The sequence below is a fragment of the Ursus maritimus genome, unplaced genomic scaffold (genome assembly GCF_017311325.1).
Source record: "Ursus maritimus isolate PB19 unplaced genomic scaffold, ASM1731132v1 scaffold_13, whole genome shotgun sequence".
Taxonomy (NCBI): Eukaryota; Metazoa; Chordata; class Mammalia; order Carnivora; family Ursidae; genus Ursus; species Ursus maritimus.
The window spans coordinates 50,080,668-50,107,279 of NW_024423675.1; the positions used below are offsets into that span (position 1 = coordinate 50,080,668).

The 26,612-nt window shown below is 38.1% G+C and overlaps 1 protein-coding gene across 6 annotated transcripts in view; it reads left to right on the top strand.

Annotated features, from left to right (window-relative positions):
* Positions 1-26,612, top strand: part of UTRN (utrophin) — a 485,166-nt gene that overhangs the window by 397,830 nt on the left and 60,724 nt on the right. For all 6 annotated transcript variants that reach the window (XM_040627923.1, XM_040627919.1, XM_040627921.1 and 3 more), the window contains 5 exons: positions 2,366-2,512; positions 4,908-4,986; positions 8,483-8,543; positions 22,189-22,250; positions 23,898-23,972. In XM_040627923.1, the coding sequence (XP_040483857.1) occupies positions 2,366-2,512; positions 4,908-4,986; positions 8,483-8,543; positions 22,189-22,250; positions 23,898-23,972 (424 nt within the window). The remainder of the gene's footprint in view (positions 1-2,365; positions 2,513-4,907; positions 4,987-8,482; positions 8,544-22,188; positions 22,251-23,897; positions 23,973-26,612) is intronic.

The window sequence follows — 26,612 nt, forward strand, 5'->3', positions numbered from 1 at the left end:
ACTTCTGTCTCTCTCATGCTTCCATGTTAGTGGTTCATTCTTTAGACCTAGAACGCCTGTTACCATATAAATACTTTTCTCATTGAACTGTATTCGTGGGTCTGTCTGTGCACATATTCTGTCATCCATGAGAGACCAGTATCTGCAGCCATGGAGAAAAATGATCACAACTTTAAAAGCCTTTTCTTTCCTTTATCCAGCAGCTCAGATGCCTTTGTGAGCTTCCCTTCTTCTGCCTGATTTTTGAAATGTTGGTGCCTTCAGGGTTCTCGCGATGTTTCTCACTTTACACACGTTGACTTCCATGGTCACTGTTTCAAATGTCATTTATACACTGCTACTTCCTTTGTGTGGACCTTTCACGTTGACTCTGGATCTAGGTCTGTTCTTCTGACTTTCCATCTTGAGTTTCTTCTTATGGCTTTTGAGCATGTTCCAGAATTTTGAAACACTGAAACGTATTCTCTGGTTTACCTAAACTTAATTTCCTTTTGGAAGTAAAGTATTCGTAATACTATTTTGATTTTTATCAACCGTGATGATTATTTTTAGCCTATACATACTATCTAAGGGGAAATTATATGGGGTAACTGGTTTTGGAAGAGAGAAGGAAGGAAGGAAGTGGTTAAAGAGGCTTTCTTTTTATAAGCATAATGAGGAAGCCGAGTTAATACTGCAGTGTTCCAGTGAAAATTCATGGTCTTCAAAGCGCTCTGATATATAATATTTCATTAACTAAACTTGGTATGGTGAAAAGGGAGAAGAAAGGAGGCTTGTAGACATATTCCTGTCTCTTAAGGGGTGGGATAGAAGAAATGATGTAACTTGAGGGCTGGTGCTGTGTGCTCACAACACCTAATACGTATAAGTTCAGTTTGGTACATGATTAACCCTGATTTTGTGACATACTAAAGAAATCACAATATACTGTTCTCTTTTAGTATCTCAGTTCTGTTCCCAGTTGTATACTAGCTTAATCGTGCCTCAGATATCATTTTTGTGGGCCTTCGTCAATAGAAGCAAATTCTCCCCTCTTGTATGGCAGACTTTGTGCTGAATACTGGAGAGTGTCTGTTCTCGTCTATTCTTCTTGAGGGACATCAAGAAAATGGATATACTAAGAGCTCTGATGAGGAATGTTATTTAAAATATCTAACAACTGGCTTGTATGGCAGAGAGAAGGCAGAGAGAATGCTGGAAGCACGTAGTGGGGCCTCCAGCCAAGAATGCTGCGGGAAGGGCCTCAGGGAAATCTTCCCTAAAATAAGATGCAGGGCACCTGAGTTGACCCTTTCGGAGCATCAATGGAGTCTAGGCAAAGACTGTTGGAAAAAGGGAACATGAGCATAGAGTCAGGGGGAATTATGTGGCGAAGGGAGAAAGCTTAGTGTTTTCATTATTCTGTTTGCTCTTATAGGGCGTACTACTGTCACTGGCTCCAAATATCTTGTATTTGTTTTTCTCTTTCCCTCTTCCCATACATCCTCCACCTCCCACCTGTACCATCTCCCTGTCCTGTGCCCAGAGGTGGCATTTGTCACTAAGTCTCATTTACCTCTTTTCTTAGGGACACTACTCTTCCTGCCCCTCCTCTAACCACATGATCATAATGATTTGAAAGGATCAGAACTTACCTCTTGAGTATATAATAGTCATAGGTTTTGTGGTTAGGGAAGTTGTTCTTACTGGCCACCTTCTAACTTAATTTTTTTTTTTAAGATTTTTTTATTTATTTATTCGACAGGATAGAGACAGCCAGCGAGAGAGGGAACACAAGCAGGGGGAGTGGGAGAGGAAGAAGCAGGCTCATAGTGGAGGAGCCTGATGTGGGGCTCCATCCCATAACACCGGGATCACGCCCTGAGCCGAAGGCAGACGCTTAACCGCTGTGCCACCCAGGCGCCCCTCTAACTTAATTTTAAATGGTAACGTGTTCAAATCAAATTGTTGCATCCAATGAAAAAATAAGGTAAGGTAGCCATAAAAAGAAAAAAGAAAGAAAATATGAAAGAAAATGAAAAATAGGAACAAGACTAGAAATTAGTAAAGTGGATAATAATGGCAAACATTTTCCAGACAAAATTGCATAAAATGGTAGATTTGCAGGAAATACACAATCCTTTCAGTGAGTTTGCATTAAGATTTTTCTCTTCATGCAGCTATTTAGATTCTTTCAGGTTACAAAAGATGACTCTGTGACTGGTGGTCCCCATTGCTGAAGACCTGAGCTGAGCTGTCATTGAATGCACAACTGTTGTCAATGGCCTCTCAGCTGGTCTTGCCATTTTCTTTGAAGAAAGGTTCAAAATACTACCTTCTGTTTTATGCTTTTCCAAGGTCATCATTTTTCTTTTTATTCTCCCAGGCATTTAGAGAAGAAATTGCACCAATCAACTTAAAAGTTAAAACAGTGAATGATTTATCCAGTCAGCTATCTCCACTTGACCTGCATCCATCTCTGAAGATGTCTCGCCAGCTAGATGACCTTAATATGCGATGGAAACTTCTGCAGGTATCAGTTTATCCCTCCTCATGATCCAGCTTTACACAGTTGGTCCTTAAACCCTGCCTGATTATTCTAAGGCACACCAGCACTTTCTCCTCCTTTACTAGTTGTAGTTGATAATGGATTTGTAGCGTGTAATTTCACCAAGTATCTGTCTTTCCAATCTTGAACCCAGAGGCCTCACTTATTTATGAATATAGGTTTTAATGTAATTTTATGATGTATTATTCGTATGATATTTGTAGAAAATTGTAAAGGGTCAGATAAATCACAGTAATTGAGACCTATGATAGGTCACAGAAGCATTTTCCCATAATGGCTCATGAAGGAGTCATTTTTCTTACTTTAATCATGTATTTTTTTTTTCCTTTTGCAAAGTTAAGAAATCTCCATCCTTCTTCCACTGTTTCTATTTAGGTATCTTGTTCATTGTTTCCAGCTACGGCATTTCTACTATTGGGGTGTTTTTACCTTTAGCTCTTAGGTCTAGGTTGTTTTAGTGACTCTAGATATTACTTGCTCATCCCAGATTTAATAGAGCCAAACCCAGAAGAACCCTGTTGAGTATTATTAGGTATCAGCATTTGCAAGTCACCACACATGCCAGTCAGTAGTTTGGGGCTTAGTCTTTGCAGAGCTTTGTCATGTTCAATGGCCAGTTCCCTGGAGTTGTAATAATCATTTCCCTGAAAACTAGCAAGATAATTTAAATGGAATATTGAAAAAATAATTCTTATGCATTTCCCTCTATATTTTGGACCTAAAATGCAGGATTTAATGAGATAAATGTGCAGTTGGAGGTGGTACACAGAAACATGTTGTTTTAAACCTATAACATTTTATAGAAAACTAGGTTTCCTGAATTTACTCAAACATTGAATACCCAGTGGTTCATATGTTCTTCATGAATATGAAGATTTAAAAAATGAGTGTATAGTATTAAACAGTCTTTTCTATGTTTGAAAAGAGTGTTAATAATCTGGGAATAGTAAAGCAGAATCTGTTAAACTCATGCATGCTTTTCTAGTGAGTGGAACACAGAAGGGTTTGACTTTCTCTTTTTTTTTCCTTTTGCTCCATTTCCCTAATTCATTACCTTCCTGTAGGTATTCCTGTGGTCCCTCGTGATCGCCTTCTGCTTGTGTTATCACTATCTCCAAAGACTAAAAGTCGGGGAATACACTGTGCTTGAAAGAGGATATGTATTCTCTTATCCTTATCTCTGAGCATTGTGACTGCTAGAGCGCAGAAGTTAGTTGTTGGTTGAGTAAGACTGGAAGGAATCTATGCCGACAGCGATGTCACTCTGTTTTAGGACTAGCATCTTCTCTTCTCCTGAATGTAGAGTGTGGCATTTGAGTGCTTTCTTGGCTTTAATGAACAAAGCACTCACTAATGCAATTTCAGTAGCTAACCGGGAGAAACTAGAGCTGCCCAGTGAGCCAGAGATACACGCATTTCATTTAAAGGCAACTGAAAATAAGATGGACAATCTAGGCAGAACAGCTGACTTGCACTACAGAGACCAGGGCCAGGAAAAAGAAAATGAAGTGTCAGTAGGACTTGTGCCGTTGTTACTGATTTGCATTTAGTTTCTCGGTGGACCAGCTCTGTGTTTTCATAAGGTAGAGAGCTAACGGTGGAAGTTGTGAGGACAAATTCGGAGAGTATACTGATGGGCTGGTAGACACTTGAATGCCCCCAAGTCGAGATGATTGGACCCAAACGTGGAGGCAAATAAGAGATCCCATACTCCTCTAGCTTGTACTCTCCATCCACCTCTCTCCATCCATCAATCCATCGTCTAATTCGATCTCTCTGTCATCTGCCTGTCTTTCTGTCTGTCCAGTTGTCTGTCATCATCTATCTGTTTTTCCCGGGGAGTATCTTAGACTTCTTTTTCATTTGCTTCCTGTGGCGCTTCTGCCACCTTCCTTACAGAAGAGAGATAAGTAGCCACTGGCTTGACTTGAGATGCTTTCGAGCTGTACTGCTTTCAAGGCAATGCAGAGTAACAGCAAAGCAGCAGCTTCTGGAACCAGATTAGCTGGGTATAGATGCTAGGACTGTCATGTACTAACTTCTGTCCTTGGACACCTCTTTGTGTCCCAATTTCTTCATCTGTAAAGCGGTGATAATAAATAATATTTACCCAGTGTGGTGATTGTGAGTTAAGAGTTAATTTGTATGAACTGCTTAGAAGAATACCTGGCGCTGTTCGCTGTCACTTGGTACCAGAAGTCTATTTTAATCCCAGTCATTTGATGCCAGGGATAAAGAAGGAGTCTATACACGCAATCGTATCTTGGGTCGTAGCATCGCTTAGTATAATACTTAAATCAAGTATATTATTAAAGCCATTGTTTTCAAATCAAATTATTTCTTGCATGTGTATGTGCAGGTTTCTGTGGATGATCGCCTTAAACAGCTTCAGGAAGCCCATAGAGATTTTGGGCCATCCTCTCAGCATTTTCTTTCTAGTAAGTACTAATAAACTTGATTGTTCTTGTTAATTGAACGAATGAGCATATTCTTTCACTTTCCCTCAAGGAGCCAAATTCTTTGTTACAAATATATTTACTTATATTACATAAATGTACAAAAAGTAATACTAAAATTAATTACAATATTGTTTATTGGTTATGAGTTGTAATAATCTGATCATAATTGATAAGTCTCTGATGTGGAGCAAGACTGACTTTGTCTTTAGCTATGGTTTTCACTGGACCATCGGCCCTAATAATAGTATCATATCATCATTGCTGTATCATAAGCAAAGGTTATGAACTTTTTCACAATAAAGAAATAATTTTAGGGGCACCTGGGTGGCTCAGTCATTAAGCGTCTGCCTTTGGCTCAGGGCGTGATCCTGGATCCCTGGGATCGAGCCCCACATCAGGCTCCTCCACTGGAAGCCTGCTTCTTCCTCTCCCGCTCCCCCTGCTTGTGTTCCCTCTCTTGCTGGCTGTCTCTATCTCTGTCAAATAAATAAATAAAATCTTTAAAAAAAACAAAAAGCAATCATTTTAACGTTTTAAGATTTCTAATTAGTTTTTCTTCTTGAAAAGCGTTTATTAATTTAAAATGTACTTGTATCTTTAGCAATAAAAAAAAATAACTCCCCATGAATCTGAGGTTTTTGTTTATTAGGTTCACTGTTATCATACTTAACTTTTCTGGTCAAGTATTACAGATGTAGCCAAACCACATATGTAGATTTTTATGTAATATTCTCCCACTGAAATGTTTAATTTATGAGATCTTATTTAAGTAATTTGAGCTGCTACTTTCTTTATCACTCACTGCTGGGGAAACTAAAGAATGTAGGATTCAGAGTCATCCAAATTAAGATTCAAATATTAAGTCTGCCTTTTGCCAGACCTGTAGATTCCTGAAAGTTAATTTCTTTATCTGAAAATTATTACAATAATACTTATTTTTTCTGATTGCCTTGAAAATTAAGTGAGAAAGCACAGTGAGTTTCACAGCACCTCGCACAGTTCTTGGCACTGACGCTTTCACTATTAATTTCTTTTTTATTTTTGCTGGCAAACATGTGCCAGAAAAGTTTGCTTAATTCAATATAAATGTTTAAAACTTAAGACACAGTGTATTTCCCAATTATGGTAACTTCTTTGTATCTATAATAATAGAGAAAACTGAAGTAATACCCTGTCTTCCAACTAAATTGATTACATTTATATTTTCCCTTAATCTTTTGTCATGGTTGATAATCTGCTTTATCTCAATTCAAGGTCAGGCTTTTCTATTTTCACAGTTTCAAGAATCTGAATTAGTCATTTCCTGCCCCTTCTGTCCTCCAGTCCTTATGATCCACCCCTTCTCTCCCCCCCCCCCCCCATGTTTTCTGTTCTGCACACCTGAGCCCTTAGATAGCCTATCTTTGAGTGATTGTAGTCCTTCCTGGAATATATGGGGTCCAAGGGTGCATTTCTAAAGTGGGGACGCCATCAGTGTTGATAAAGTAAATAAGTTTACAGTCTCTTCATTAGGTATGAACTACTTCAGATTTCTTTTTTTTTTTTTTTTTTAAGATTCTATTTATTTATTTGACAGAGAGAGAGAGACAGCCAGCGAGAGAGGGAACACAAGCAGGGGGAGTGGGAGAGGAAGAGGCAGGATCCCAGCGGAGGAGCCTGATGCGGGGCTCGATCCCATAACGCCAGGATCACACCGTGAGCCAAAGGCAGACGCTTAACGACTGGGCCACCCAGGCACCCCTACTTCATATTTCTTAAACTTAATTTAAGCTATGTGCTAAGGCCAAATTAAAGAGGAATTTCACAAATAATTGTGACTCTATTTACAGTTCTAAAGATTAGCTATCTATGAGTATTGATGAAACCCTACACTTTCACCTAGCAGCCATTCTTTCATAATAAAAATCCAACTCATGTTCTTTAAGAAAGGAAACATGGTAAAATTCACATGTACTTTGTGAAACCCAAGCATGTTGCCTGTTACTGTCTGTCACTGATAGTCCAAGGAGGTCAGAGTTTTTCAAATCAAAACAATCGTTAACATGAATGGAAAAGTGTAAACAAAATCCCAATTAATAAATTGAATAATTGTTATCTCTTGCTGCTTGGAATCGTTGGCTTTATAATCTCTCTTGGACTTTGGCCATGGTTATAAAAGGAGTCTGTTTAGTTAGACACAAAAAAACCCTGACCTATTAGCCTGTTGCCAACACTGAAATGAGGTTGGTTCTAATGAGAAATTTATTATACCTACTTCCATGTTTCCATCACCCTTTTATGTTTTCATGTATGATATAGTTGGAGAAGGGAGTGCTCACATCTTATAAAGAGAAGAAGAATTGTTGAAGAGAAAAATTGCTGAAGTAGTGGTCGGAAATCTTGAGATCATGTCTGAGCTCGGCCATTTCCTTATGGGGCAATTCATGTCATTTCTGAGTATCTAGTTCCTTATGTATCAGCTGGAGCTCTAATATGGAGTTGTTGGCTTCCTTATCAATAGATACATTTGAAAAGGCTTTGCAAAGTTTAGAATGTTATATTTTTGTAAGACGTTAATATGACATGAAATTCAGAAAAAAAAAACATTGATGACAACTGGCTCTATGAGAGCCTGGTGATAATTGTAAAGATTTGCTTGAATTGCTTGTTTATTAGTTTATTTAGTAGCTCTAGCTTTACATGTTCAACTCTTCTTAAATAAGTCTTCAAATAATTATAAAAGAATAGTATATTTTTATAAATAAAGAATAACTGGAATTGTAAGAAATAAGTACCTCAACAAAAATAAATACCTAAAACAAAACATAAAATCTCAATCATAGTGATATCTAATGTAAAAGTAGGAAACTGTATTTTCTGTGCATTTCAGATGAAAGTATTTGGGATTCTTCTATCCAGATAATTACCTTGTGTTTTTGTTTTGTTTTGTTTTACAACCCTTTGCCTCTGTTTATCTTAATCTTTCCTTTTTAAAATTCATACAAATGAGTTTGTTTAAATGCCATCTGTCCTAGATAGTTATTCCTATGAAGCAAAGTAAAGCATGTTATTAATGATCTGGAAAATTCAGTCTTGCAAAATCTAGTTTATAATCTGGATGTACCAGATCAAATTAATTTTGGTTTTAGCTTAATCAAAAATATATACAGAGTCCATTTTCTGGATAGCACGAAGTTTTAAATTGGGGTGGTTATAAACAGTAAAACTTGATTTTGAAAAGTATTTTTAGCAACAGGTTCAATTAGTTAGAGGTGGCATTTGAAGTTGAACCTGTGTTGTTTCATTCCTTGCTTCAAATGAATCTTTAAAAAGCCACTCTTTGTTTAGCCTCGCAGATTTCGTAATTATAGGAATCCGGCTCAAACACCAGAGCAGTTCCCATTGAATTGGCTATAAAATGTGTTCAGTTGTTTTGCATTATGGCATAAGGCTTTGGGTGAGCAGTGTTTCCAGTAACCTCCCTTTGTTTCTTCAGCTTCAGTCCAGCTGCCATGGCAAAGATCCATTTCACATAATAAAGTGCCCTATTACATCAAGTAAGTTGATTTTAATTCTCCTTTATGATACCAAAAAAACAAAGTTCTGTTGATAACTTAAGAGGCTTTCCCCTGTAACTTTAGCAAATAGAATTCAATCCTTCTGTCTGAAGGAAACTGTATATATTTAATATTTAAAAGAAGTTAGTTTAAAAATCAGAGTAATATTTGTAGTTTATTAGGTTAAGGCTGTAGGTATGTTTACCATATATTTTTTTAAACAGATATTAAAATATTTGGGGAAAATGACAAAATTTCTAAATATGTCAGATTCTTGGGGCACCCGGCTGGCTCAATTGGTGGAGTGTGAGACTCTTGATCTCAGAGTTGTGAGTTCAAGCCCCATTTACATGTAGAGAGTCCTTAAAAATAAATCTTTAAATAAATAAATATGTCAAACTCTTGACACGATGATGTTTCTCAAACTGTCCTGATTCTAAACCATTTTTATTTCTCCCAGAAAATCCACTTAAAAAGTGCTGTACTCGTCTCATTTTAATCCACCAAAAAGAAGCAGTGTTTTTATCATTAAAAAATTCATATTTTCAGGGTTTTTTGACTTAAGGAAATTATCTGCAATATCAGTTTAGGTTTATGTCATCCTTTCTTTTTTATTGTCAACTTGACAGTTTCTCCTTTTTACATACTAAGTTTCTCCTTATTATGTAACATTTTATACATTTTGTATCTTTTATACAAGGTCTCAGTAGGATTTGATCCTTGGCTAGGCTAAGTATTGTCCTAGGACAGAACGATACAATCCTTTGAGGTGTAAATTAGCAAAGCTGTTGATTTACAATGTGTTAAAGTGATGACAGCCCTAGCTGACTCTGTTTTATGTGTATGGTGAACAGCATCATAATTATGGGGAAAATAATCACTATTATTAGGAGTCAACTCTGTCTCAGATTAGCCAGCTGACCTCAGGCAAGTTGGGAAAAGATCTCTGGGCCAACTTTCCTCTGTATCTTTCCTAAATGGCATGTGGATCTCCAAAACCCATGCTGACACTAATAATCTACTCTACCAATACCTCTCTTCCTGAAAAATTTGTGTATGAAGTCAGTGTTTGTGAAATAGTATTTCCTTATGTGGGTTTTATTGTGGTCTGGGATGTATCCTCAGGGTAAAAAAAAATCACCATACCATATATGAAATATAATAATAGTATATGTTATATTGCCGCAATGGAATTTACTACTTCTTTCACTGTAGAGTCTATAGTGTACTGGGTTGCGAGAAACTTAAGGATAAGGTAGCAAAGCAATTGGCTGGTATCAAATTTGTGCAAGCATGAATGGAAAGAAGTCAGAGGCTGAGTAAATTGACTTATCTATTGAAAGAAGGTGTAATCATCGGATCCAAATTTAAACGATTTAAAAAATTTTTACCTTCTCATTAGAACAACAGTAATATAATAATAATAATAATAATAATAATAATAATAATAATAGCAGGTGAAGAAGGGGCCATGAGTCAGGGAATGCTCGCAGCCTCTAGAAACTGGAAAAGACAAGCCAATGCGATTCTCTTTTAGAACCTCCAAGGAGGACCACAGACTTGCAAACCTCAATTTGGGCTTAGAGAGACATTTATTTTGGAGTCGTTTGTTACAGCAAAATAGAAAACTAATACATGTATTATACAAAATCAAGAAGTCCATGAAATTATTTGAAATTAAATTGTTTTACTCCACTGACAAAGAATCCTTACTGTCTGATTTTTTTTAAAGTGTTGATTCAATCCAGCAAGGCAGATTTTTGTCTTTACTGAATAAAGAGTATATTAATTCTCTTGTTTGATTATGTTATGCAGTGATTATTTGATTTGCCATTTTAAAAAATCCATCTTGAATTTTAGCACTACTATTAGAAAGGAATTTCTGTATGTCCAGGTTGGTTATATATGACTAAAAATGACATTGAGTCAAAGTTTCACTAATTCAGAATTTTTATAATTTTGGTAGGCTCTCACAGGATTATATTCTTGTTCAGACTGTGAGTTCTGATGGGACAGACCAGTACAGCAAAAGCTAGTTTCTCTGACATCTCATTGGCTAGAGCGCCATGACCATGACCAGCACTTGAAAATATGTATAATACATAATGAATCATCGAGCCTTACATCGAAAACCGGGGATGTACTGTATGGTGACTAACATAATATAATAAAAAATCATTATTAATAAAAAAAAAAAAAACAATTTATAACGGAAAAAAAAAAAAAAGAAAATATGTATAATACAATGATGGCCAATATGTTTAATGTGACGTCTAGGATTGTAGCATCCTAAAATATCTTCAACGTCATTAGTGAAAGATTGAATTTTCTTGAATATATATAGTTTTACTGTTAAATGTCTTTTAGGACTTTGAAATATTTAGAGATCTCTGTAGGTATATGGGATGAATTCTCTTATATTTAGAAAACTTTTTAGCCAGATTCTTTCATTACGTGCTCTGTTGTATAACTTAACAGGTTATTTCTTCATAATAAAGTACATCAATCTCTGGAGGTAGGGTTAATATAAGCCAGTATTTCCAGATGAAGAATTGTTATGAAAACAAAATTTAATTCCCAAGTAAATTAATAAGCAAGTAAATAATGAGTGAAAGGGCTTTTAATATACACTTCCCTTTGCATGGCTGCACAACTAAGTAGAGGAAGAATGTTAAAAACAAATTTAGCATGATTGTCATGCAGCTAGAGTTTCCTGGAGCATATTAGGATGTATTCATTTAGCCAAAAAGAAAATAGGAGTCAGGTAGAAATGTAGTTGTTTTCAGTATGGAAATGTATAATTTTGTATACTCTAATGCCAGAATATAGTGAGAAAGTTGAAAGGAGAACAGGAAGAACAAATTGTCTTTATTTCATATTTTAATTTTATTGATTAGCTAAAACGTACTTTGATGGCTCCCCAATGCATTTCTTTCTCTGTAAGCGTTTTTTTCATTAATATTTGGAGGTGAACTGCAGTGGTTCCAGACTCATTTGTTTCTATAAGATGATAGAATATAGATCTGAACTGTAAGGGTCTGTGTAGTATCAATCCCTCTATGTTAATATCTTAAGTTGAAACTCATATCTTTAAATTATATTTGCTGCTTCTAAGGTGGGCTCTCCAAATCTGATCTAGTTATTTTTTCTTTTCTAGTGTAATCCAGTGACAACTCATTGTTCTATCAGTTTAAGGAAACCTGCAAAGGTTCCTGCTGCCTTTACAATATACAAAAATCTACCGTAAAAGCCAGATTTCTTTCTCTGTGAATTTTTGGTCATGTGTTTGTGTTTTGCACACGTTTTTCACTTCCTCAGCTGAAAGTTAATATCCAGGGCGTTTCAGGCGCAAAGGGGACAATGAGCAAAAGCTTTGGGTTGAACTTTCCTAATATGTCCCATTAATCATATAAAACTCATTGCTTCTCATTTTGATCCAGAAATAATAATAATAAATAGTCATAGTGGGTGATAATAATGATCATTGAAACGAATTATATTTTTTGAATATTCATTTGCCAGCCACTGTGCTAATCCTGTAATTATCTCTTAATTCTCACTGAAGTGTCGGTACTGTCATTACCCCATTTACAGACAAGGCTTAGATAACAAGTACACACATAGCTTGCTTGAGTCACACAACCAGTACGAGAAAGAGCTAGTGTTCGAACCCAGGGGATGACTCCAGCTCCTGCCCTCTTGACCGCTACGCCTCCAGTTCTCTGCATTGAGTGAAGTAGAGAACAGAAATTTTAGTCACATGGAAAATTTGGGTGGGATGAAGACTTCTGTTTAGGAAGGAGCAGTCAGGTGGAGAAAATTTGAGCAAACATCCTTTTTTACACGCTATGGATTGGTTGCCATTTATGATGCATCTACTCTGGGCCAGCAATTGAGTGGAGAACTAATTTTCATAGGCTCATTTCCATAGAGTAATGTATGCTTTATATGTTTAAGGAAATGTCACACTGTGGTGAGGTCATGGACAAAGGTGCTTTTGTATAGATAGAAAAATATAGTTCTCCACAGTCCTGCGCATCGGATCTTGACGGGAGTTCAGAGGTAGGGGAGCAAACTGTGTATCCCTCCACTATGTTTCCTCAGTTCCATGGTCAGAGATTTCTGTCACTGGGTAGATTTCCATCCATGATTAGGATCCCTAAGAGAGCTGGCTCATAAGTCCCGTAGGGCTTTTAGCATAGATGGTTCTGTACATGTCCAGTCTGTTGGTAAGTCGTACTCTTTCATAGAATTTAGTAAGCTGTTAGGAAGTACGGTTTTCCTTTCTCCCTCTGCTATGTCATCTCTAAAGCCAGAGTGCATGACTTTGCAGTAAGCCTTGGCAGAAATGCTGCTGCTGCTCTCACATCTGAACAGTTTTTCCACTAGAATCTGAGGGGCAAACCTAAATTCTTTATAGAATCCTAAGTGTGTTCACACACATACAACTTTAATGGGAACATTTTAGTCATCTCTTAATAGATAATCCATATCACATTCTCTGAAACTGACATTTCTCAATATTACAGTGTATTAATCAGAATAAACTATCTTTACCTACAGATACCGATTCCATGCATTCTGTGCCTTATTCTCACTCCCCTGGACGAAAAGGCCTAAATCAGAATTTTCCTCCATTTATTACATCTCCTTTGCATTTTCCTTTTCTCGTGTCCATTAAGGATAATTCCCCTTTCTTGCCTCCCAAGGGCATTCTCTGCTGCCCTAATCCATCAATTGCTGGGAAAAAAACCAAAGTTTATAGTTGTAAATGAAATCTTGGAGAGCAAGTAGCTGTTCTTTATAGCAGTCATGCAGTTTATTTGCATAAACTGTATTTCCTTGTCTCATTATATATGTACAGTCTAACGGAGAGAATTAATGCTTATTTCTTTAGAGGAATCGTGGACTCATTTCGATGATGTAGGTGAAATATTTCTTCCTTAAGTAAGAGCAGGTAAGAGTGGCAGCAAAGGGATATCCACATATTCAGCCTAACAAGAAGGTCAAAGCTAACGAAGGTTATGTATAACAAAACAAAGAAGAAATTAACATAAAGCATTTTCTGTTCAGAGATTGGAGGAAACTCGTCCCAAAACAAAATAAATCCATAACAAAGATGTAACTAACAATGAAAGACAAATACAGCTTTCTCTGAAAGGCCTCCTACAGCTGTCTTCATCTCTCTTCCTCCTTAATCAAGATGAGAGACGGCATCCTTTTGGTGCCAGATTTTTAGTGGAGAAGTCTTGGGACACACTTTGAGTCTCTTTCCAAGAGCAGAGCTTGTGTTTTGGTTTTAATGATAAAGAAATGAAATAGAAGCCTGAGAGAATGTACTGAAGAGTCGATTTTTCCAACAAACAGTCTAGGACTTTATCTATGTTGAAAATAAAGATTTAAAGCTCATTGGCCCAACTCTGCTGATGAGGAGGGAAGAACGGAGTTGTATTATGAAAGAATGTAAGCATCTTGGGATCCTACACGTCCTGCACTTGGAGGCGGCTTCAGACAAGTGAGCTCACCTTGGCCGACGAGAAAACTAATAGCCTGCCCTGCGGCAGCCTTGTATTGGCAAACCGTAACCGGACAACTTCCAGGGAATTTACCAGTGCCCTGACTTATTGAGATAATTCCGGTCGAAGTTACATTGTCTGAGAAAGGCATTGACTAGTGCAGGACTTAAAAAGTTATTTTCCTGCCATTCATCTATACATTACTGGGGTCGGTGTTATTAATACCATGAAGTGGAATTTGGGCTTGTTATCTTACAGATTACTCAGTTCCCTGTGTTATAGGGGCACCATCAGCCTTACCATGCAGTCTGACTCTTAGGGTCAAATTTGCAACTAATAAAGGTTTCCTATACAGTACAAAAAGGTTACTATGGGGCCACTAAGGAGGAAAAGGAGATATTTGTACTTTGGTTTGTAAAGATTAAATTTTTAAAAGTCATTGAAACTAGCAAAAGTACAAAAGCAATAATGATCAAATAAATTGTGAAAGAAATAGACTATCTTTTTCTCTATGGATTATAAAGTAAAATGATACAGTGTTAAGATTCAATATGACGATATAGAAAAAAATTAATTTCTCCTTTAAATAATACATATGAAAGAGATAAAGTAATAAATTTAAAAAATCTAAATAATATAAATTCAGCTTTAAAAAACAAGCTAGAAGGATACAATGATAAACTCAACTATGGTGGGAAATAATCCTGGAGTTGACACCCCGGGCAGGGTATAGAGGGCGCCCCAGAGCCAACTCAAGAACAGATGACCTGCAGGAATGTTGATTAACGTCGATTACTGGTCCGATCCTCCCTAGTGTGAGAACTTAGAGGGACATGGGGTAGAGTTTGGGTCACAGGTGAGGCTCCTTCTGAGTTCTGGGCCCACGCAGAGATACTACCAAAGTAGGGCTCCCCTGGGTTTACTGAGTGTGTGATGTTCGTTCTTCCAATCTTCCAGTGCCCTCAAAACAAGTATCAGCCAAAGCTCCCTGCACACCCAGGCACATCCATTTTTACATGAATTCTGCTACTTCACTTAAAAACAAATACAAACAAACCTTGTCGTAGTGTTTTGTAACAAATTGTTCTATCAACCATGCCTGGAATATTGACATTTGTATTTAGGGTTGCAGTAGGCTTTGTCTCTATATAGCCCTTTACATGCTTGTGTCTTTTAACCTACTCCTGAGCATGAAATTATTTTCAGTGCATTTTATAGTTGAATCCAATAGATTTGCAGTTATCTATTGTTGACAGTTTAGTCTTCCGGCCTTGTGTCTTCATTATCGTGACAAGCTAGTGGCACTTTCTTTCTTTCTTTCTTTCTTTTTTCTTTTCTTTTCTTTTCTTTTCTTTCTTTCTTTTCTTTTCTTCCTTTCTTTCTCTTTCTTCCTTTCCTTTCCTTTCCTTTCCTTTCCTTTCCTTTCCTTTCCTTTCCTTTCCTTTCCTTTCCTTTCCTCTCCATGCCCAATATGGGGCTTGAACTCATGACCATGAGATCAAGAATTACGTGCTCCACTGACTGAGCCACAGGCACCCCAAACTAGTGACATTTTTTTAAGGAAGACTATGCTTTTACAGGATCTGTTATCAAATAGGATCCTGTATCTTATTTGGAATTTAAACAGAAAGGCTTTTTCCCTGAAATGTTGACATTCAGACTTTCTTAAGTTTTCCCTTAGATTTATTCTTATATTTTAAAAACTGTAACCTTGGCTTTCCTGCCTTTAAAAGCCTAGATGATGGCAGAAAGTGTTTGTGAGGGTTCAAGAAGTTCTCTGTAACCTGAGCACATATGTTTCGTCCCCTGGAGGAAACTGTTTCCTCATCTCCTGCCCAATCCATCCCCCACCGGCCCCTCAATTAGTCGGGCACACAACACACACGCACACACACACACACACACACACACACACACACACATACACGCAGTAAGAATCTGCATACTGGCAGGAGTACTCCACATTCTTCATATATTCTGGTCTCAAGTGAAATAAAGGATTGCAGAGATTATCAATTCCAAGATGAGAATGTCACCTTTTGGATCCTTAAGAAGATACTACACAGATAAATACCATTGCATCAGATTGCCAGAATTTGTTTTCACTCTTTATACTTTAATCACCTAAATGCAAATTGATTATTTGGGACCTCCTGCTTGATTCCTATATTCCTATATAAACTTTCATAAGCATATGTAAAGAAGGTGTTAGCAGAGCCTGCAAAAGCCCGAGCCCACGTCGTCGTTCTGGAGATTCTCTCTTTTCCATATAGCACCTGTTAGCTTCTACTGTGCTTTTTGACTTACGGAGTTGATTTTCTCTCCCTTATTTCTCCCCACACTGAGAAGCGGTCTGGGGCATTGATGAGAGAAAAGCAGCCACTCCATCAGACAACACGCAGTTCCTTCGTAATTTTGATAGGGCCAGTGGGTTAGAGGAGTGAAGTTGGAAGCAAAATAAATGTGGGTTCAATAATGAATGGGGCATGAGGTTGTGCACTCCTCATTTGAGAATTTTGTCTGTGAAGAAGAGGAAAAGGTAACAGCAGGAAATGTAGAGTCAAGGTAGGGATGAAAGAGAGAGAGAGAGAATGTGTGTGTGTGTGTGTGTGTGTAAGGATGGCCAATCCTTCAACATTTATATTCTGAGAATGATCGTATTGAGAAGGGGGCTAATAATGCAGGACGAGAGATTTTAAAGAAATCTTTGGAAAGAATTGGCCTTTGACAGGAAGAGGGATTCCTCAAGAAGGAGGAGAGAAGAAGACAGTCTGGCTGATGGAAGGTGATTTATTGATTTGGTGGGGAGAAGATGGAGGAATTCTAATCTGGTGGTTTCTAGTTTTTTCAATGAAGTGTGAGATCAAGTGAAATGATAGAAGGCAGGGAAGGAAACTGACTTAGGTTTGGGAGAGAGAAGGCAGTAGTAGATTGTCTTGGGGTCTGGGAAGCAAGTTTATTAGGGAACGTTGTGTGGTTGCCAGCAGTTGGACATTTGAGGTTTGAAGTTAAATATTTAAAGTAAAATTAGTCTGTCTGTTGAGTGATTTTCTCCAGCTGTATTCATGCACAGCTGCTCAGGTCCAGAGAAGGCAAGTAATTGAGCTGATCCATGCTTGGGTTTTGCCAGAAGTGAGTGAGAAGCAAGGCAGATGAGATTGTTTGTAATGATTATAATGATGGACCATGGACTCAGATTTAGACAGATTCATCAGAAAGATGTTAGAAAAATCTCAGTCGTGCAAGTATACTTCCATATTAAGAACACAGGCTTAAAATCAGACCATCTGGGTTCAGATTCCATGTCTACTACTTACTAACTCTGAGACCTTGAGCAAGTTATCTAAGTGCCCTCGCTGCCCTAGTTCCTTCATCCGTAAAATGGGGATACTGTTGGCACCCAACGCATTGAATTTTTATGCTGATTGAATTTACACAAGGAAGGTGTTTGGAAGAACACCTGGTACAGACTGGACCCTCAAATAATAGGCTATTACTGTAATTAATATTATGCATCCTGACCTACTGTGTCATCTTCTACTGTGCACAGCAAAGAAGAAATAGTTCTCTTTCCGTGATTGTCTTATCCCTGAACAATATGGGTCGTTCTTTTTCTCTCACAGGTATTTTTAATTAACTGACTCACCTTTAATTTTTTTCTTCTCTTATATGCCCTTAGAATTGTCATTGAAATGAAACGACACATGGCAAAACTCACAAAATCCAGTTTCAAGCATAAAATTGAGTAGATGAGTAACAAGTAAATGTGTTTGACTAATGTCAGGTTTGGGGTAAGCAGGATGCCTTCTTGTCATCTTTTAATGTTTTATGGGGAAAAAATGAGGCCACTCTAATAAGGACAAATGGGTTTGCAAAGTGTCTTCCCCAGAGCAGTCTGTTGCCCAGAAGTCAATATCTTATCAATCTATCAGAATTACATGTACTTTGCTGTTGGTTCATTGTCTCATATATTGGACCATGTTGTTTTACACATTTTTGTGTTCTCTTCATGGGTGTACAATCTTATTTGTGTTTTACTTTCTGTGGCACATGAGAATACATTATGAATAATAATAGGTAAAAACGTGTATTGCTTATTAACCTTATTGGTTCAATATTTCATCAAAGTCCATACAATACAGGGAGCACATGTAATCTTAGCCAGGACACTTAAAGAGTACCGGGGTGCTCTTTTAATAAGTATATGGGATAGCAGGTAGAAACCAGAACTGTCCAGGGTGTTAAAGGATGTTTAAAAAAAAAACAACAACAGTTAACGGAGATTTCATGTGCAGCACAGGGATGACTCACAACAGTACTATGTTTTAAACTTCAAAGTTGCCAGGAGACTGGATTTTAAATATTTTCCCCACAAAACAGAAATGATAATTATGAGATGAGATAGAGGGTTAGCTCACACAACTGTGGTAAGCCTACTGCAGTGTATAGATGTATCAAACCAACGCGTTGTACACCTTACTCTTACACGGTGTTACATCTCCAACAGTAAAAATTTAAATAAATCAATCAAATCAAAATTAGGGAAAGTCTTGAAAAATATAAAAGAACGTGCATCAAAGATTTCATCTAACTCACTAACCACGGAATGGGTAAGAAGTTGTAAGAGGTTCCCAGGAGAATACTAAGAACTGCATCTTTATAGCCAAATAAGGGAGGCTAAAAGGAAGTTTACCGCTGGGTGCGAAGCTGATTCACTGGTCTGTGTCCACAGGACAGGAATCAGTTGCATCCCAATGGACGCAATTTGCATTTCTATGGATAAGAAACATTTGCATTGCTATCAGTTTTCTTCAGTTTCCAGAGTTTAAAATAGCTCCGAGACCCACTAACTTTTCCGCCCACGTGAAAGGCCTTCTGTTTTTCCCTTCACCAGCAAACCTAGCACGGCTCGGTGCCCTACTCATACGTCACAGGCTCTCACATCGCTTGCTCCATATGATTTTGCACTTACCTGTTGAGTGCTGCCTTGTTGGATTTTTTTATAGTTTATCAAGCTGTACAGTATTAGGTTCTACTCCTCTTTCAGAGATGAGGTTGGCCAGGACCTAAGCTATTGTTATTTGTCGCGGGGTGGGGGGGGGGGCGGAGAATGCTACTTTCAATTCTGTTTTGGTTGCCTACTCTGGGAGGACTTGGAAGCATTTTGGCTGGATGAGCTGAGCAATCTGCAGCTGTTCAAATACTTAGAACCTTTGGGTTGATTGTGGGTTTTGCTTTAAAATCCTCCCCCCCACTAAAAAAAGAGAGAGAGAGAGAAAGAAAAAAAATCCAACAGCCAACTGCATCTACTACGTTTTTAACTGTTGTTTGGTAAGCTGCAGTTATACTTCTGTAACCAGAGGCTGTGTTTATTTTCAGCGTTGGCAGTTCTGCCTAATGAATCAACTGGTATTGAATTCACAAAGGGAGATGCCATTTCCCTCCCTCCATCTGTTTGCCAAATGTGTGTGTTCCCTCAGCTCCTAGTAGTGGTTTCACTCAGAAGAGCCATTAGCAAGCGGGTCTTCTCATTGAATTCGCAGCCGGGGCCATGCTGCCCAGCGGTATTTTCCCCTCATGGTTCCATAGGAGTTGTTTGCCAGAGCTCCACACTTGGGATTCTTGAGAAAGAATACTTCCATTTGTTGTTTCAGTGTAAAGTTTGGCTCTGCATTGCTCAGAGCTTTAGTTTGGTTCTTGAGCTTTGCTTTGGTCCTTGATGATGGGATGTCTGCCTCTGGACAGTAGGGTTGCCATGGGGATTTAAATTACTCCAAAGAGACGGGGCTTGTGGGACTACTGGTCCGCTGTCTAACACTGGGAGCTCCTGATGGAATTTTTTTAAATTACACTCTTATTTCCAGCAAATTCTTCTTTAATTCTTATGGATGGTAGAGAGGAAGTTGTTTTATTAACAAAATCTGGAAAGGTCTTTATTTTTTTGTTTTTGTTTTGTTTTTTACTTCATGCGTTAGAAGCTTTTTAGGTCAGTTGCTTCTCACACGTGAACGTGCATATCAATCCCATGGGATTTTGTTAAACTGAAGATTCTAGTTCAATAGGAGTAGAGGTTGGAGATTCTGCATTTCTGTCAAGGTCTGGGCTACACTATGAATAGTAAGAATTTTAGGTCAGACAGCTTCAGTACTTTCTCTGTGGTCTTTGGAGCAACTTGGAGGGTAAAATGGTAGAATGGTTTGGTTGGTGTTCAGTAGCAGAATACAAGGTGGAAACATTTTTTCTCCGCATTGGTGTCAACAATCAGGTATGGGAGCTAGACAACTTTCCAGCTCCTCCTGGGATAGAACTTCACATTTTAGGCATGTTAATTTGTGTGAGATTTTTGGAATTTACAGGACCTTTTACATACCCGATTTCATATCTAAGCTTTAAATATTTTTCAAAACAACTTATGAGTTCTTGGGGGTTCTGTCATATATGCATATGTAACGGTGATTATGTCCTTTTCCCAGTGACATGTCCCAATTTTTGTTATATTATCTAGATTAAAAAATAATCTCTCTTAAATTTGATTGCTTGAATATTTTAATACCACTCTCTCGTGTACTGTGCCATTTCACTTAGCTTACTAAACATTTTTGTAAGAACTGAGTGTTATCCAAGAAGTCTTTGGAGTACTATTAAATGTTATTACTCTATTCTGACCTAGAAAAGAGACAGTAAACTATTTTTAAATATAAGGACATTGACCCATTGAAGTTAGGAACTGTTTACCACACACACACACACACACACACACACACACACACACACGGAACCTAATTTAAGCACTGTGTGGATTTCTTCTACCAGCATCTTATTCCCAAAAGACTTCGAATTTTGTGACTTAGTTTTGGAATTTACAGAGAAAGAGAAAATGTAAAACTTGCTTCTTAAGTGAAGAATAAACATCATAGGAAAAAGTGTTCAATGTCTATCAAAAAGGACTGGATAACTGAGGGAGGCTGATTGCTGAGAGGAGCACGAAGTCACATTGGCAAGAGATGCACGCAGAAGGGGAGTAGAGAATCCAGATACGCAGGAAGAGGGTGTTGGGAGGAAAAACAACTTTTCCTCCACCCTTTTAGAGTTAGTTTCCGGGGGTCTGTGAATGATGCTGACAAAAGACAGATTAGCCAGAGAAGAGTGTGGTTTATGTGTGCAAGACACATACAGTGATGAGTAACTCAAGGGGATGGTGAGAATTGGGGACGTATGTACCCAGCGTAGCAGGGGAAAGAAGCTGGGGAGAAAGGGCTCCTTTGTGAAGACGCAATAGGTTTCTTAGGAAAGATAAATGGGTCTTCTAGGAGAATAAACACGAGATAAGAAAGTGTGTGATAATGTTTGTTTATGCAGGTGCAAGTGGTTCTTCTGTCTTCTTCATAGCCACGAAACTCCCCCAGAGAGAGGATTTATGGTAGCCTTGTTTCCCAGAAGTTGCTGCGTTTAGTCAGATAAAGGAAGCTCTGAAAAGACTTCTTTCTACATCTGTTCAATCTCAGATGTCTTTAGCTTGAAATAATCTTTATATCAATTCAAGGGCTCTGAGTGAGCCCCCACAGGGGAAAAGGGCTAATTTACACCAAGGAAGGAGAAACTGGAGGTTAAAGAGGAGAGAGCCTCACCTGATTGTGAGGTGAAGATGTTATTCAGAGTTAAACTCTTCATTTCTCAGTTCTTTGGAAATTTCATTAGGACTTCTAAAGTTTAGCAACTCTTTACAGCACTTCTGCTCTCAGGGGATTTATTCTGAATGAGGATCTATAACTGCCTAACACAAGTAGAATTATTCTGGAAACTACATTGATCTGGCTGCATCAAGCCTGAGGCCCGAGGGTCACACTTCATATCTGGGTTTTAATTTGTAGTGGCAAATCTTTTCGAAAGAGATACAACAGCATTTTTTACTCATATTTTCACAGTATAATTACTCAAATAAAAATTTATTATTGCTGTTTCAAATGTTAAGTAATAACTGGACATCGGGTTTCAGAATGATCCATCATGGGGATCATTTTGCATGTATTTTAAAAACTTAGAGTAAACATTCTATTTGCATATGTTCTATGTGACCTATATTATTTTGTCTGTTCTTTAATTTAAATATATTACCTTTTTTCCCCCAGCCATCAAACACAGACAACCTGTTGGGATCATCCTAAAATGACTGAACTCTTCCAATCCCTCGGTGAGTGCTATTTTATTTAATTAGCCTAAACAACTGATAATTGTATATTCTTACCTGGAAGCTAAGCACCAGTTTTTCCTACATGGCATGCTATGTTTAAAAGACTGTGTCACTGACATAGAAAAGCAGTTGAATTTCTGAGGGCAGTGCAGGACACACTTTTTACCTTTTCTTCTTGAGAGAACACATGGTTTGAAATCACATGAAGTTGATTTTAAAAGGAGGCATGCAAGCTCCTTCATATTGAGTCATCTTAAACTTCAGCTCTGCCTGAAAACACAATGACAGCACAGCAACCTCTAATTCCTTGCTTTAAGTTTCCTGTTAGCTCACATTTTATTCTGTTAATCTTACTAAATTGGCTTGCCTAATTTCATTCTGTCGAAGTAGTCATGAAAAGCTAAAATCATTTCAACCTAAAAATGTAAGAAAACACAGGTGGTGAGAGAGAATTCTGATCTCGTAGATTTTGAACGGGTGACCTAGCCTGCTTCCTTTAGGTTGGTCCAGTGGTTTTGAGAGAGTTTTCTCTTTGGGGAGATAAGCACTGCTTGGGAGGGGAGAGCAGCGCCTGAAGGCTCTCACACCCACTCCCACTTCAACAGGGAGGGCACCCCTCTTGATCTCTTTAAATGTCAGGCACCCTTTGAGCTTTCATTTGGATGGGTAAGGGCGGCTACAAAGGCTGAACAAATGAGAGAAAAACCAGGGGTTTTCTTTTGTTTGTAAAGTGACGATACAAACTAGGATGATTTCTGAGTTTGCTTCCAGTTCAACGAGTCTCTAATACAGACACTCTGTCTTTAGGACACAGAGAAAGAAATTATGATACCTTTTTTTGAACTTAATACCAAATCTTTCTTGGTACCAAACTTTGATACCAAAGTGTTTTTTTCTTTTTCACTGAAATAAATAATTGGCATCCAAGATTATATTAGTTGTGGGTGTACAATATAATGGTTCAATATTTGAATGTACTGTGAAACTGTCCATCAGAGTAAGTCTACTTAACATCTGTCACCTCACGTCATTACAACATTTTTTTATTCTTGTGATAACTTTTAAGATCTACTCTTTTAGCAGCCTCCAAATGTACAATACCATATTATTAACTACATTTAACCTCTTGTTTCTAAAGATCTGAATATAGATTATGGGATAATTTTAACCACATCTATAAGAGAGCAGAAGAAGCAAATAGATCAGGATGGAAGAAATAAGACTAGCTTTATGAGTAGTGAGAGGAAGAGCCTCATTGACAGAAAACTAATGGTCCTTGAGGAAGATTCCCGGGAGGAGAGTCCCTCCCAGCAGTAGAGAAGGAAGGGCCCTGAGCCTGCAGTGTGATGGATTTATTAAGCCTTCAGAAGTTAACAGGCCATGTTTCCTTTCCCTCATTGCCCTCCTTTTCCTATTGGATAATGCCCTCTTGAAAGCCGCGTAGCACTGCTTTGGAATGTATCTCACTATGGTGCTAATGAACATTTAATTATTCTCTTAAATAAATGCTGTGGATTTTGAGAAGACTTTTCAGTGAGAACAGACATAATACTTTTCCATCATCTGAAGTAAACAAATATGTTCTTGCCATTCAATAGAAGTTAAATAATAAGCATGCTTTTGAATGTGTTCCCTTTTCCATTTCAGCTGACCTGAATAATGTACGTTTCTCTGCCTACCGCACAGCCATCAAAATCCGAAGACTACAAAAAGCACTGTGTTGTGAGTTATTCTACTGAAGTTAACCACTCTGTTCTTTGGATTGCCTTTTTTTTTTTTTTTTTTTTTTTTTTTGAGACAGAGATAAATGAAGAGGGTGATGTGTTTGTAGAGTTAATCTCATTTTCAGTGTATCTCACTCAAGGAATTGGCTGTGTTTCTATAAATGCTCTATTATTTGCCCCATCAGCATGCATGCAGTAATAAAACAAATGAACATATGCCATTCTCAGTTGGAGAGCAAAATTAGCCAAAATACAGGAGTAACATAAAAAGCTTTTTCAAAAATTATGCTGCCACCCAATTTAAAGTGATTAAATCAGGAAATCATGGTAGATCATCGCCTTCTTAGTACTTTGTATTCACGTGGAGGTATACGATTCCAAACAGTGTGATTCCATGCAATCATATAATAAAGAAATACTAAAAAATAATATTCCTGATCCAAATTTGAACTGGTATCTAGAAAATTAGCTAAAAGACTCTGTATTTATTTAAATATGTCTTGAGACATTTGGTCTTATCAACATGAATTTTTCCTGCGGAGAGTTTGTTCAGAATAAGGTTCTGTGATGGCCATTTTACCAAAGAGGTATTCCGCTCCAACACACATGCCCAAACAACCTAACTTTAAATAGAAATATGAATACTTGTAATAATAAAGCATAGATTTAATCTCTCTGAATTCTCTTTGTGGTCATAGTTTTAATGATTGAATCTATTCAAAGAGCACGTAGGCCTTGTCAGATAGTTAACATGGAAACTGACGTCCACCCATATTTTTGCGGCCCGGTAATTTGAATAATTCCATGTATACTTGTTGCTACCTTTTGTTAATAATTGTTATATACCTAGGCAGTTCAGTGAAGCTTTGAATATTACTCTTTAAAAAATGATATATTGAGGTTAAAAATCTGTTCTTTAAAAGTCGGTAGAAATTAGAACTATATTTTGAGCTGGTTACGTGAGGAAAGGTGAGGAAAGAGAAGTGTAGAATCATTCAGAAAAAAACCCAGAGCCATGGAAAGCTTTAAAATAAGAAAAATGCAAGTTATGTGTGCAAGAGAAGTTTCCAGGGCTAAAAAATATCTCCAGATTTATGGATGGAAGAGAAAAATGAGATGATTTTGACACACATAATCCGCAGGGGCCCAGATAACTGGAAGCCACTGGTGCAGAATGACCAGTACAAACCAGTAAAGCCAACGCACCCTGGCCAGTGATCTATACACTGAGCCAGAAGGGAATAGGAAATGAATTAGGAGCACACAAAAGGGGTGTTCGGTGACAGCAGTTTTGAAAGGGGCTCAGCTGCATGTCCAGTATCCAGCTGACAGATCTGGAAGGTCCTCTCAGGCCTGATGAGCTATAAAATGAGGACAAATGACTCAGCCACAAAATCTCCATTGACCGAAGACTGCTTTTTTGTCATGATGAACGTGGCCCGAGTTTTCAGTAGTACTTGTGGCTGGATAAACATATTAACACATTTGGTGTTTTCCTCTGCTGGTTCTTTTGAGTGCGCAAGAAAAAAACTCCCTCCTTCAGCTCATTCCTTCAAACCTGAGAGGAGCAGAAGAGGAACGCCTCCCTCTTCCAAGCTACATGACACTTAGATACGCGTACTGAGAAAAGCGCTGGGTTGCCTGGGATTGTAAATATTCGAGGTGATGTGTTTGGAGCCACCTGGCGTCACTTTCCCTGCTGCTCCTGCCCCTACTGCTCGTCAGCCCCGGGGCCTCTGCACCACTTGTCAACTCACCTGTTCATGATTAATCTGTTCCTCCTCCTCCCATCTTTTCTGTTTACTTGAAATGCCCTGACCCTTCCTCTGCAAGGTCTATAACCCTTTATTCCTCCCAGACACTGTTAAAAATTTACTTCTTTTGGAAACGTTTACAAGCTAATCCCACCTGCCTCCAATTTTTCCAGAACTTTATGATTGCCTGTAACGACTGTTTCTCACCTAAGCACCATATGCTTGCCTTTGTGTGATAGATAATGTTAGGAGGAGTGCCCCGCCTCCATTGCGAATGGCTCAGGTCAGGGGTCGTCTCATTTTGTGTAAACCCCCACCCAGCATCAGGTCCTAATGTAGAGGGTATGCTGTCACTGCTCTGTCACTGTTCATTCACTTATTGGGCTCCACGATTGTGCAGGAGATAAGACCATGTAAAGAGACTTGGTTCCCACACTTGAAGAACCTACATTCAGAGATAGCATGTTACACATGGACACAGGCTTTCAGCAGATTCCTGTTGCCCTCATAATGGAATGGGCTTTGCCATAAAGAACAAGGCAAGCTGCCTTGAGTAGGAAGCATATAAGCCAGGCCTTAAAAGTCACACAGGATTTAGGCACATGGCTATTAATCAGGGGTAAGGAGGAATGGAGTCTGAGTGGAGTGGGTTATGAGTTATCTGTCCAGTATTCAGACGTGTCCTTAAAAATCAGTTTAGATCCACTTGGAAGGTCATTTTCCCCCACAAAACCTTTTCTCATTCCTTTAGTTTTTTTGTTCCTCAAGCTCTCAAAATGTTGCATTTAATGTTTGCATTTGTTTTTCGTAGAGTGGGTGCTATAGCACCATTTCTGTTTTGTGGGAGTTAGGAAGTAGCCCAGACAAGATGTACGCTTTAGACA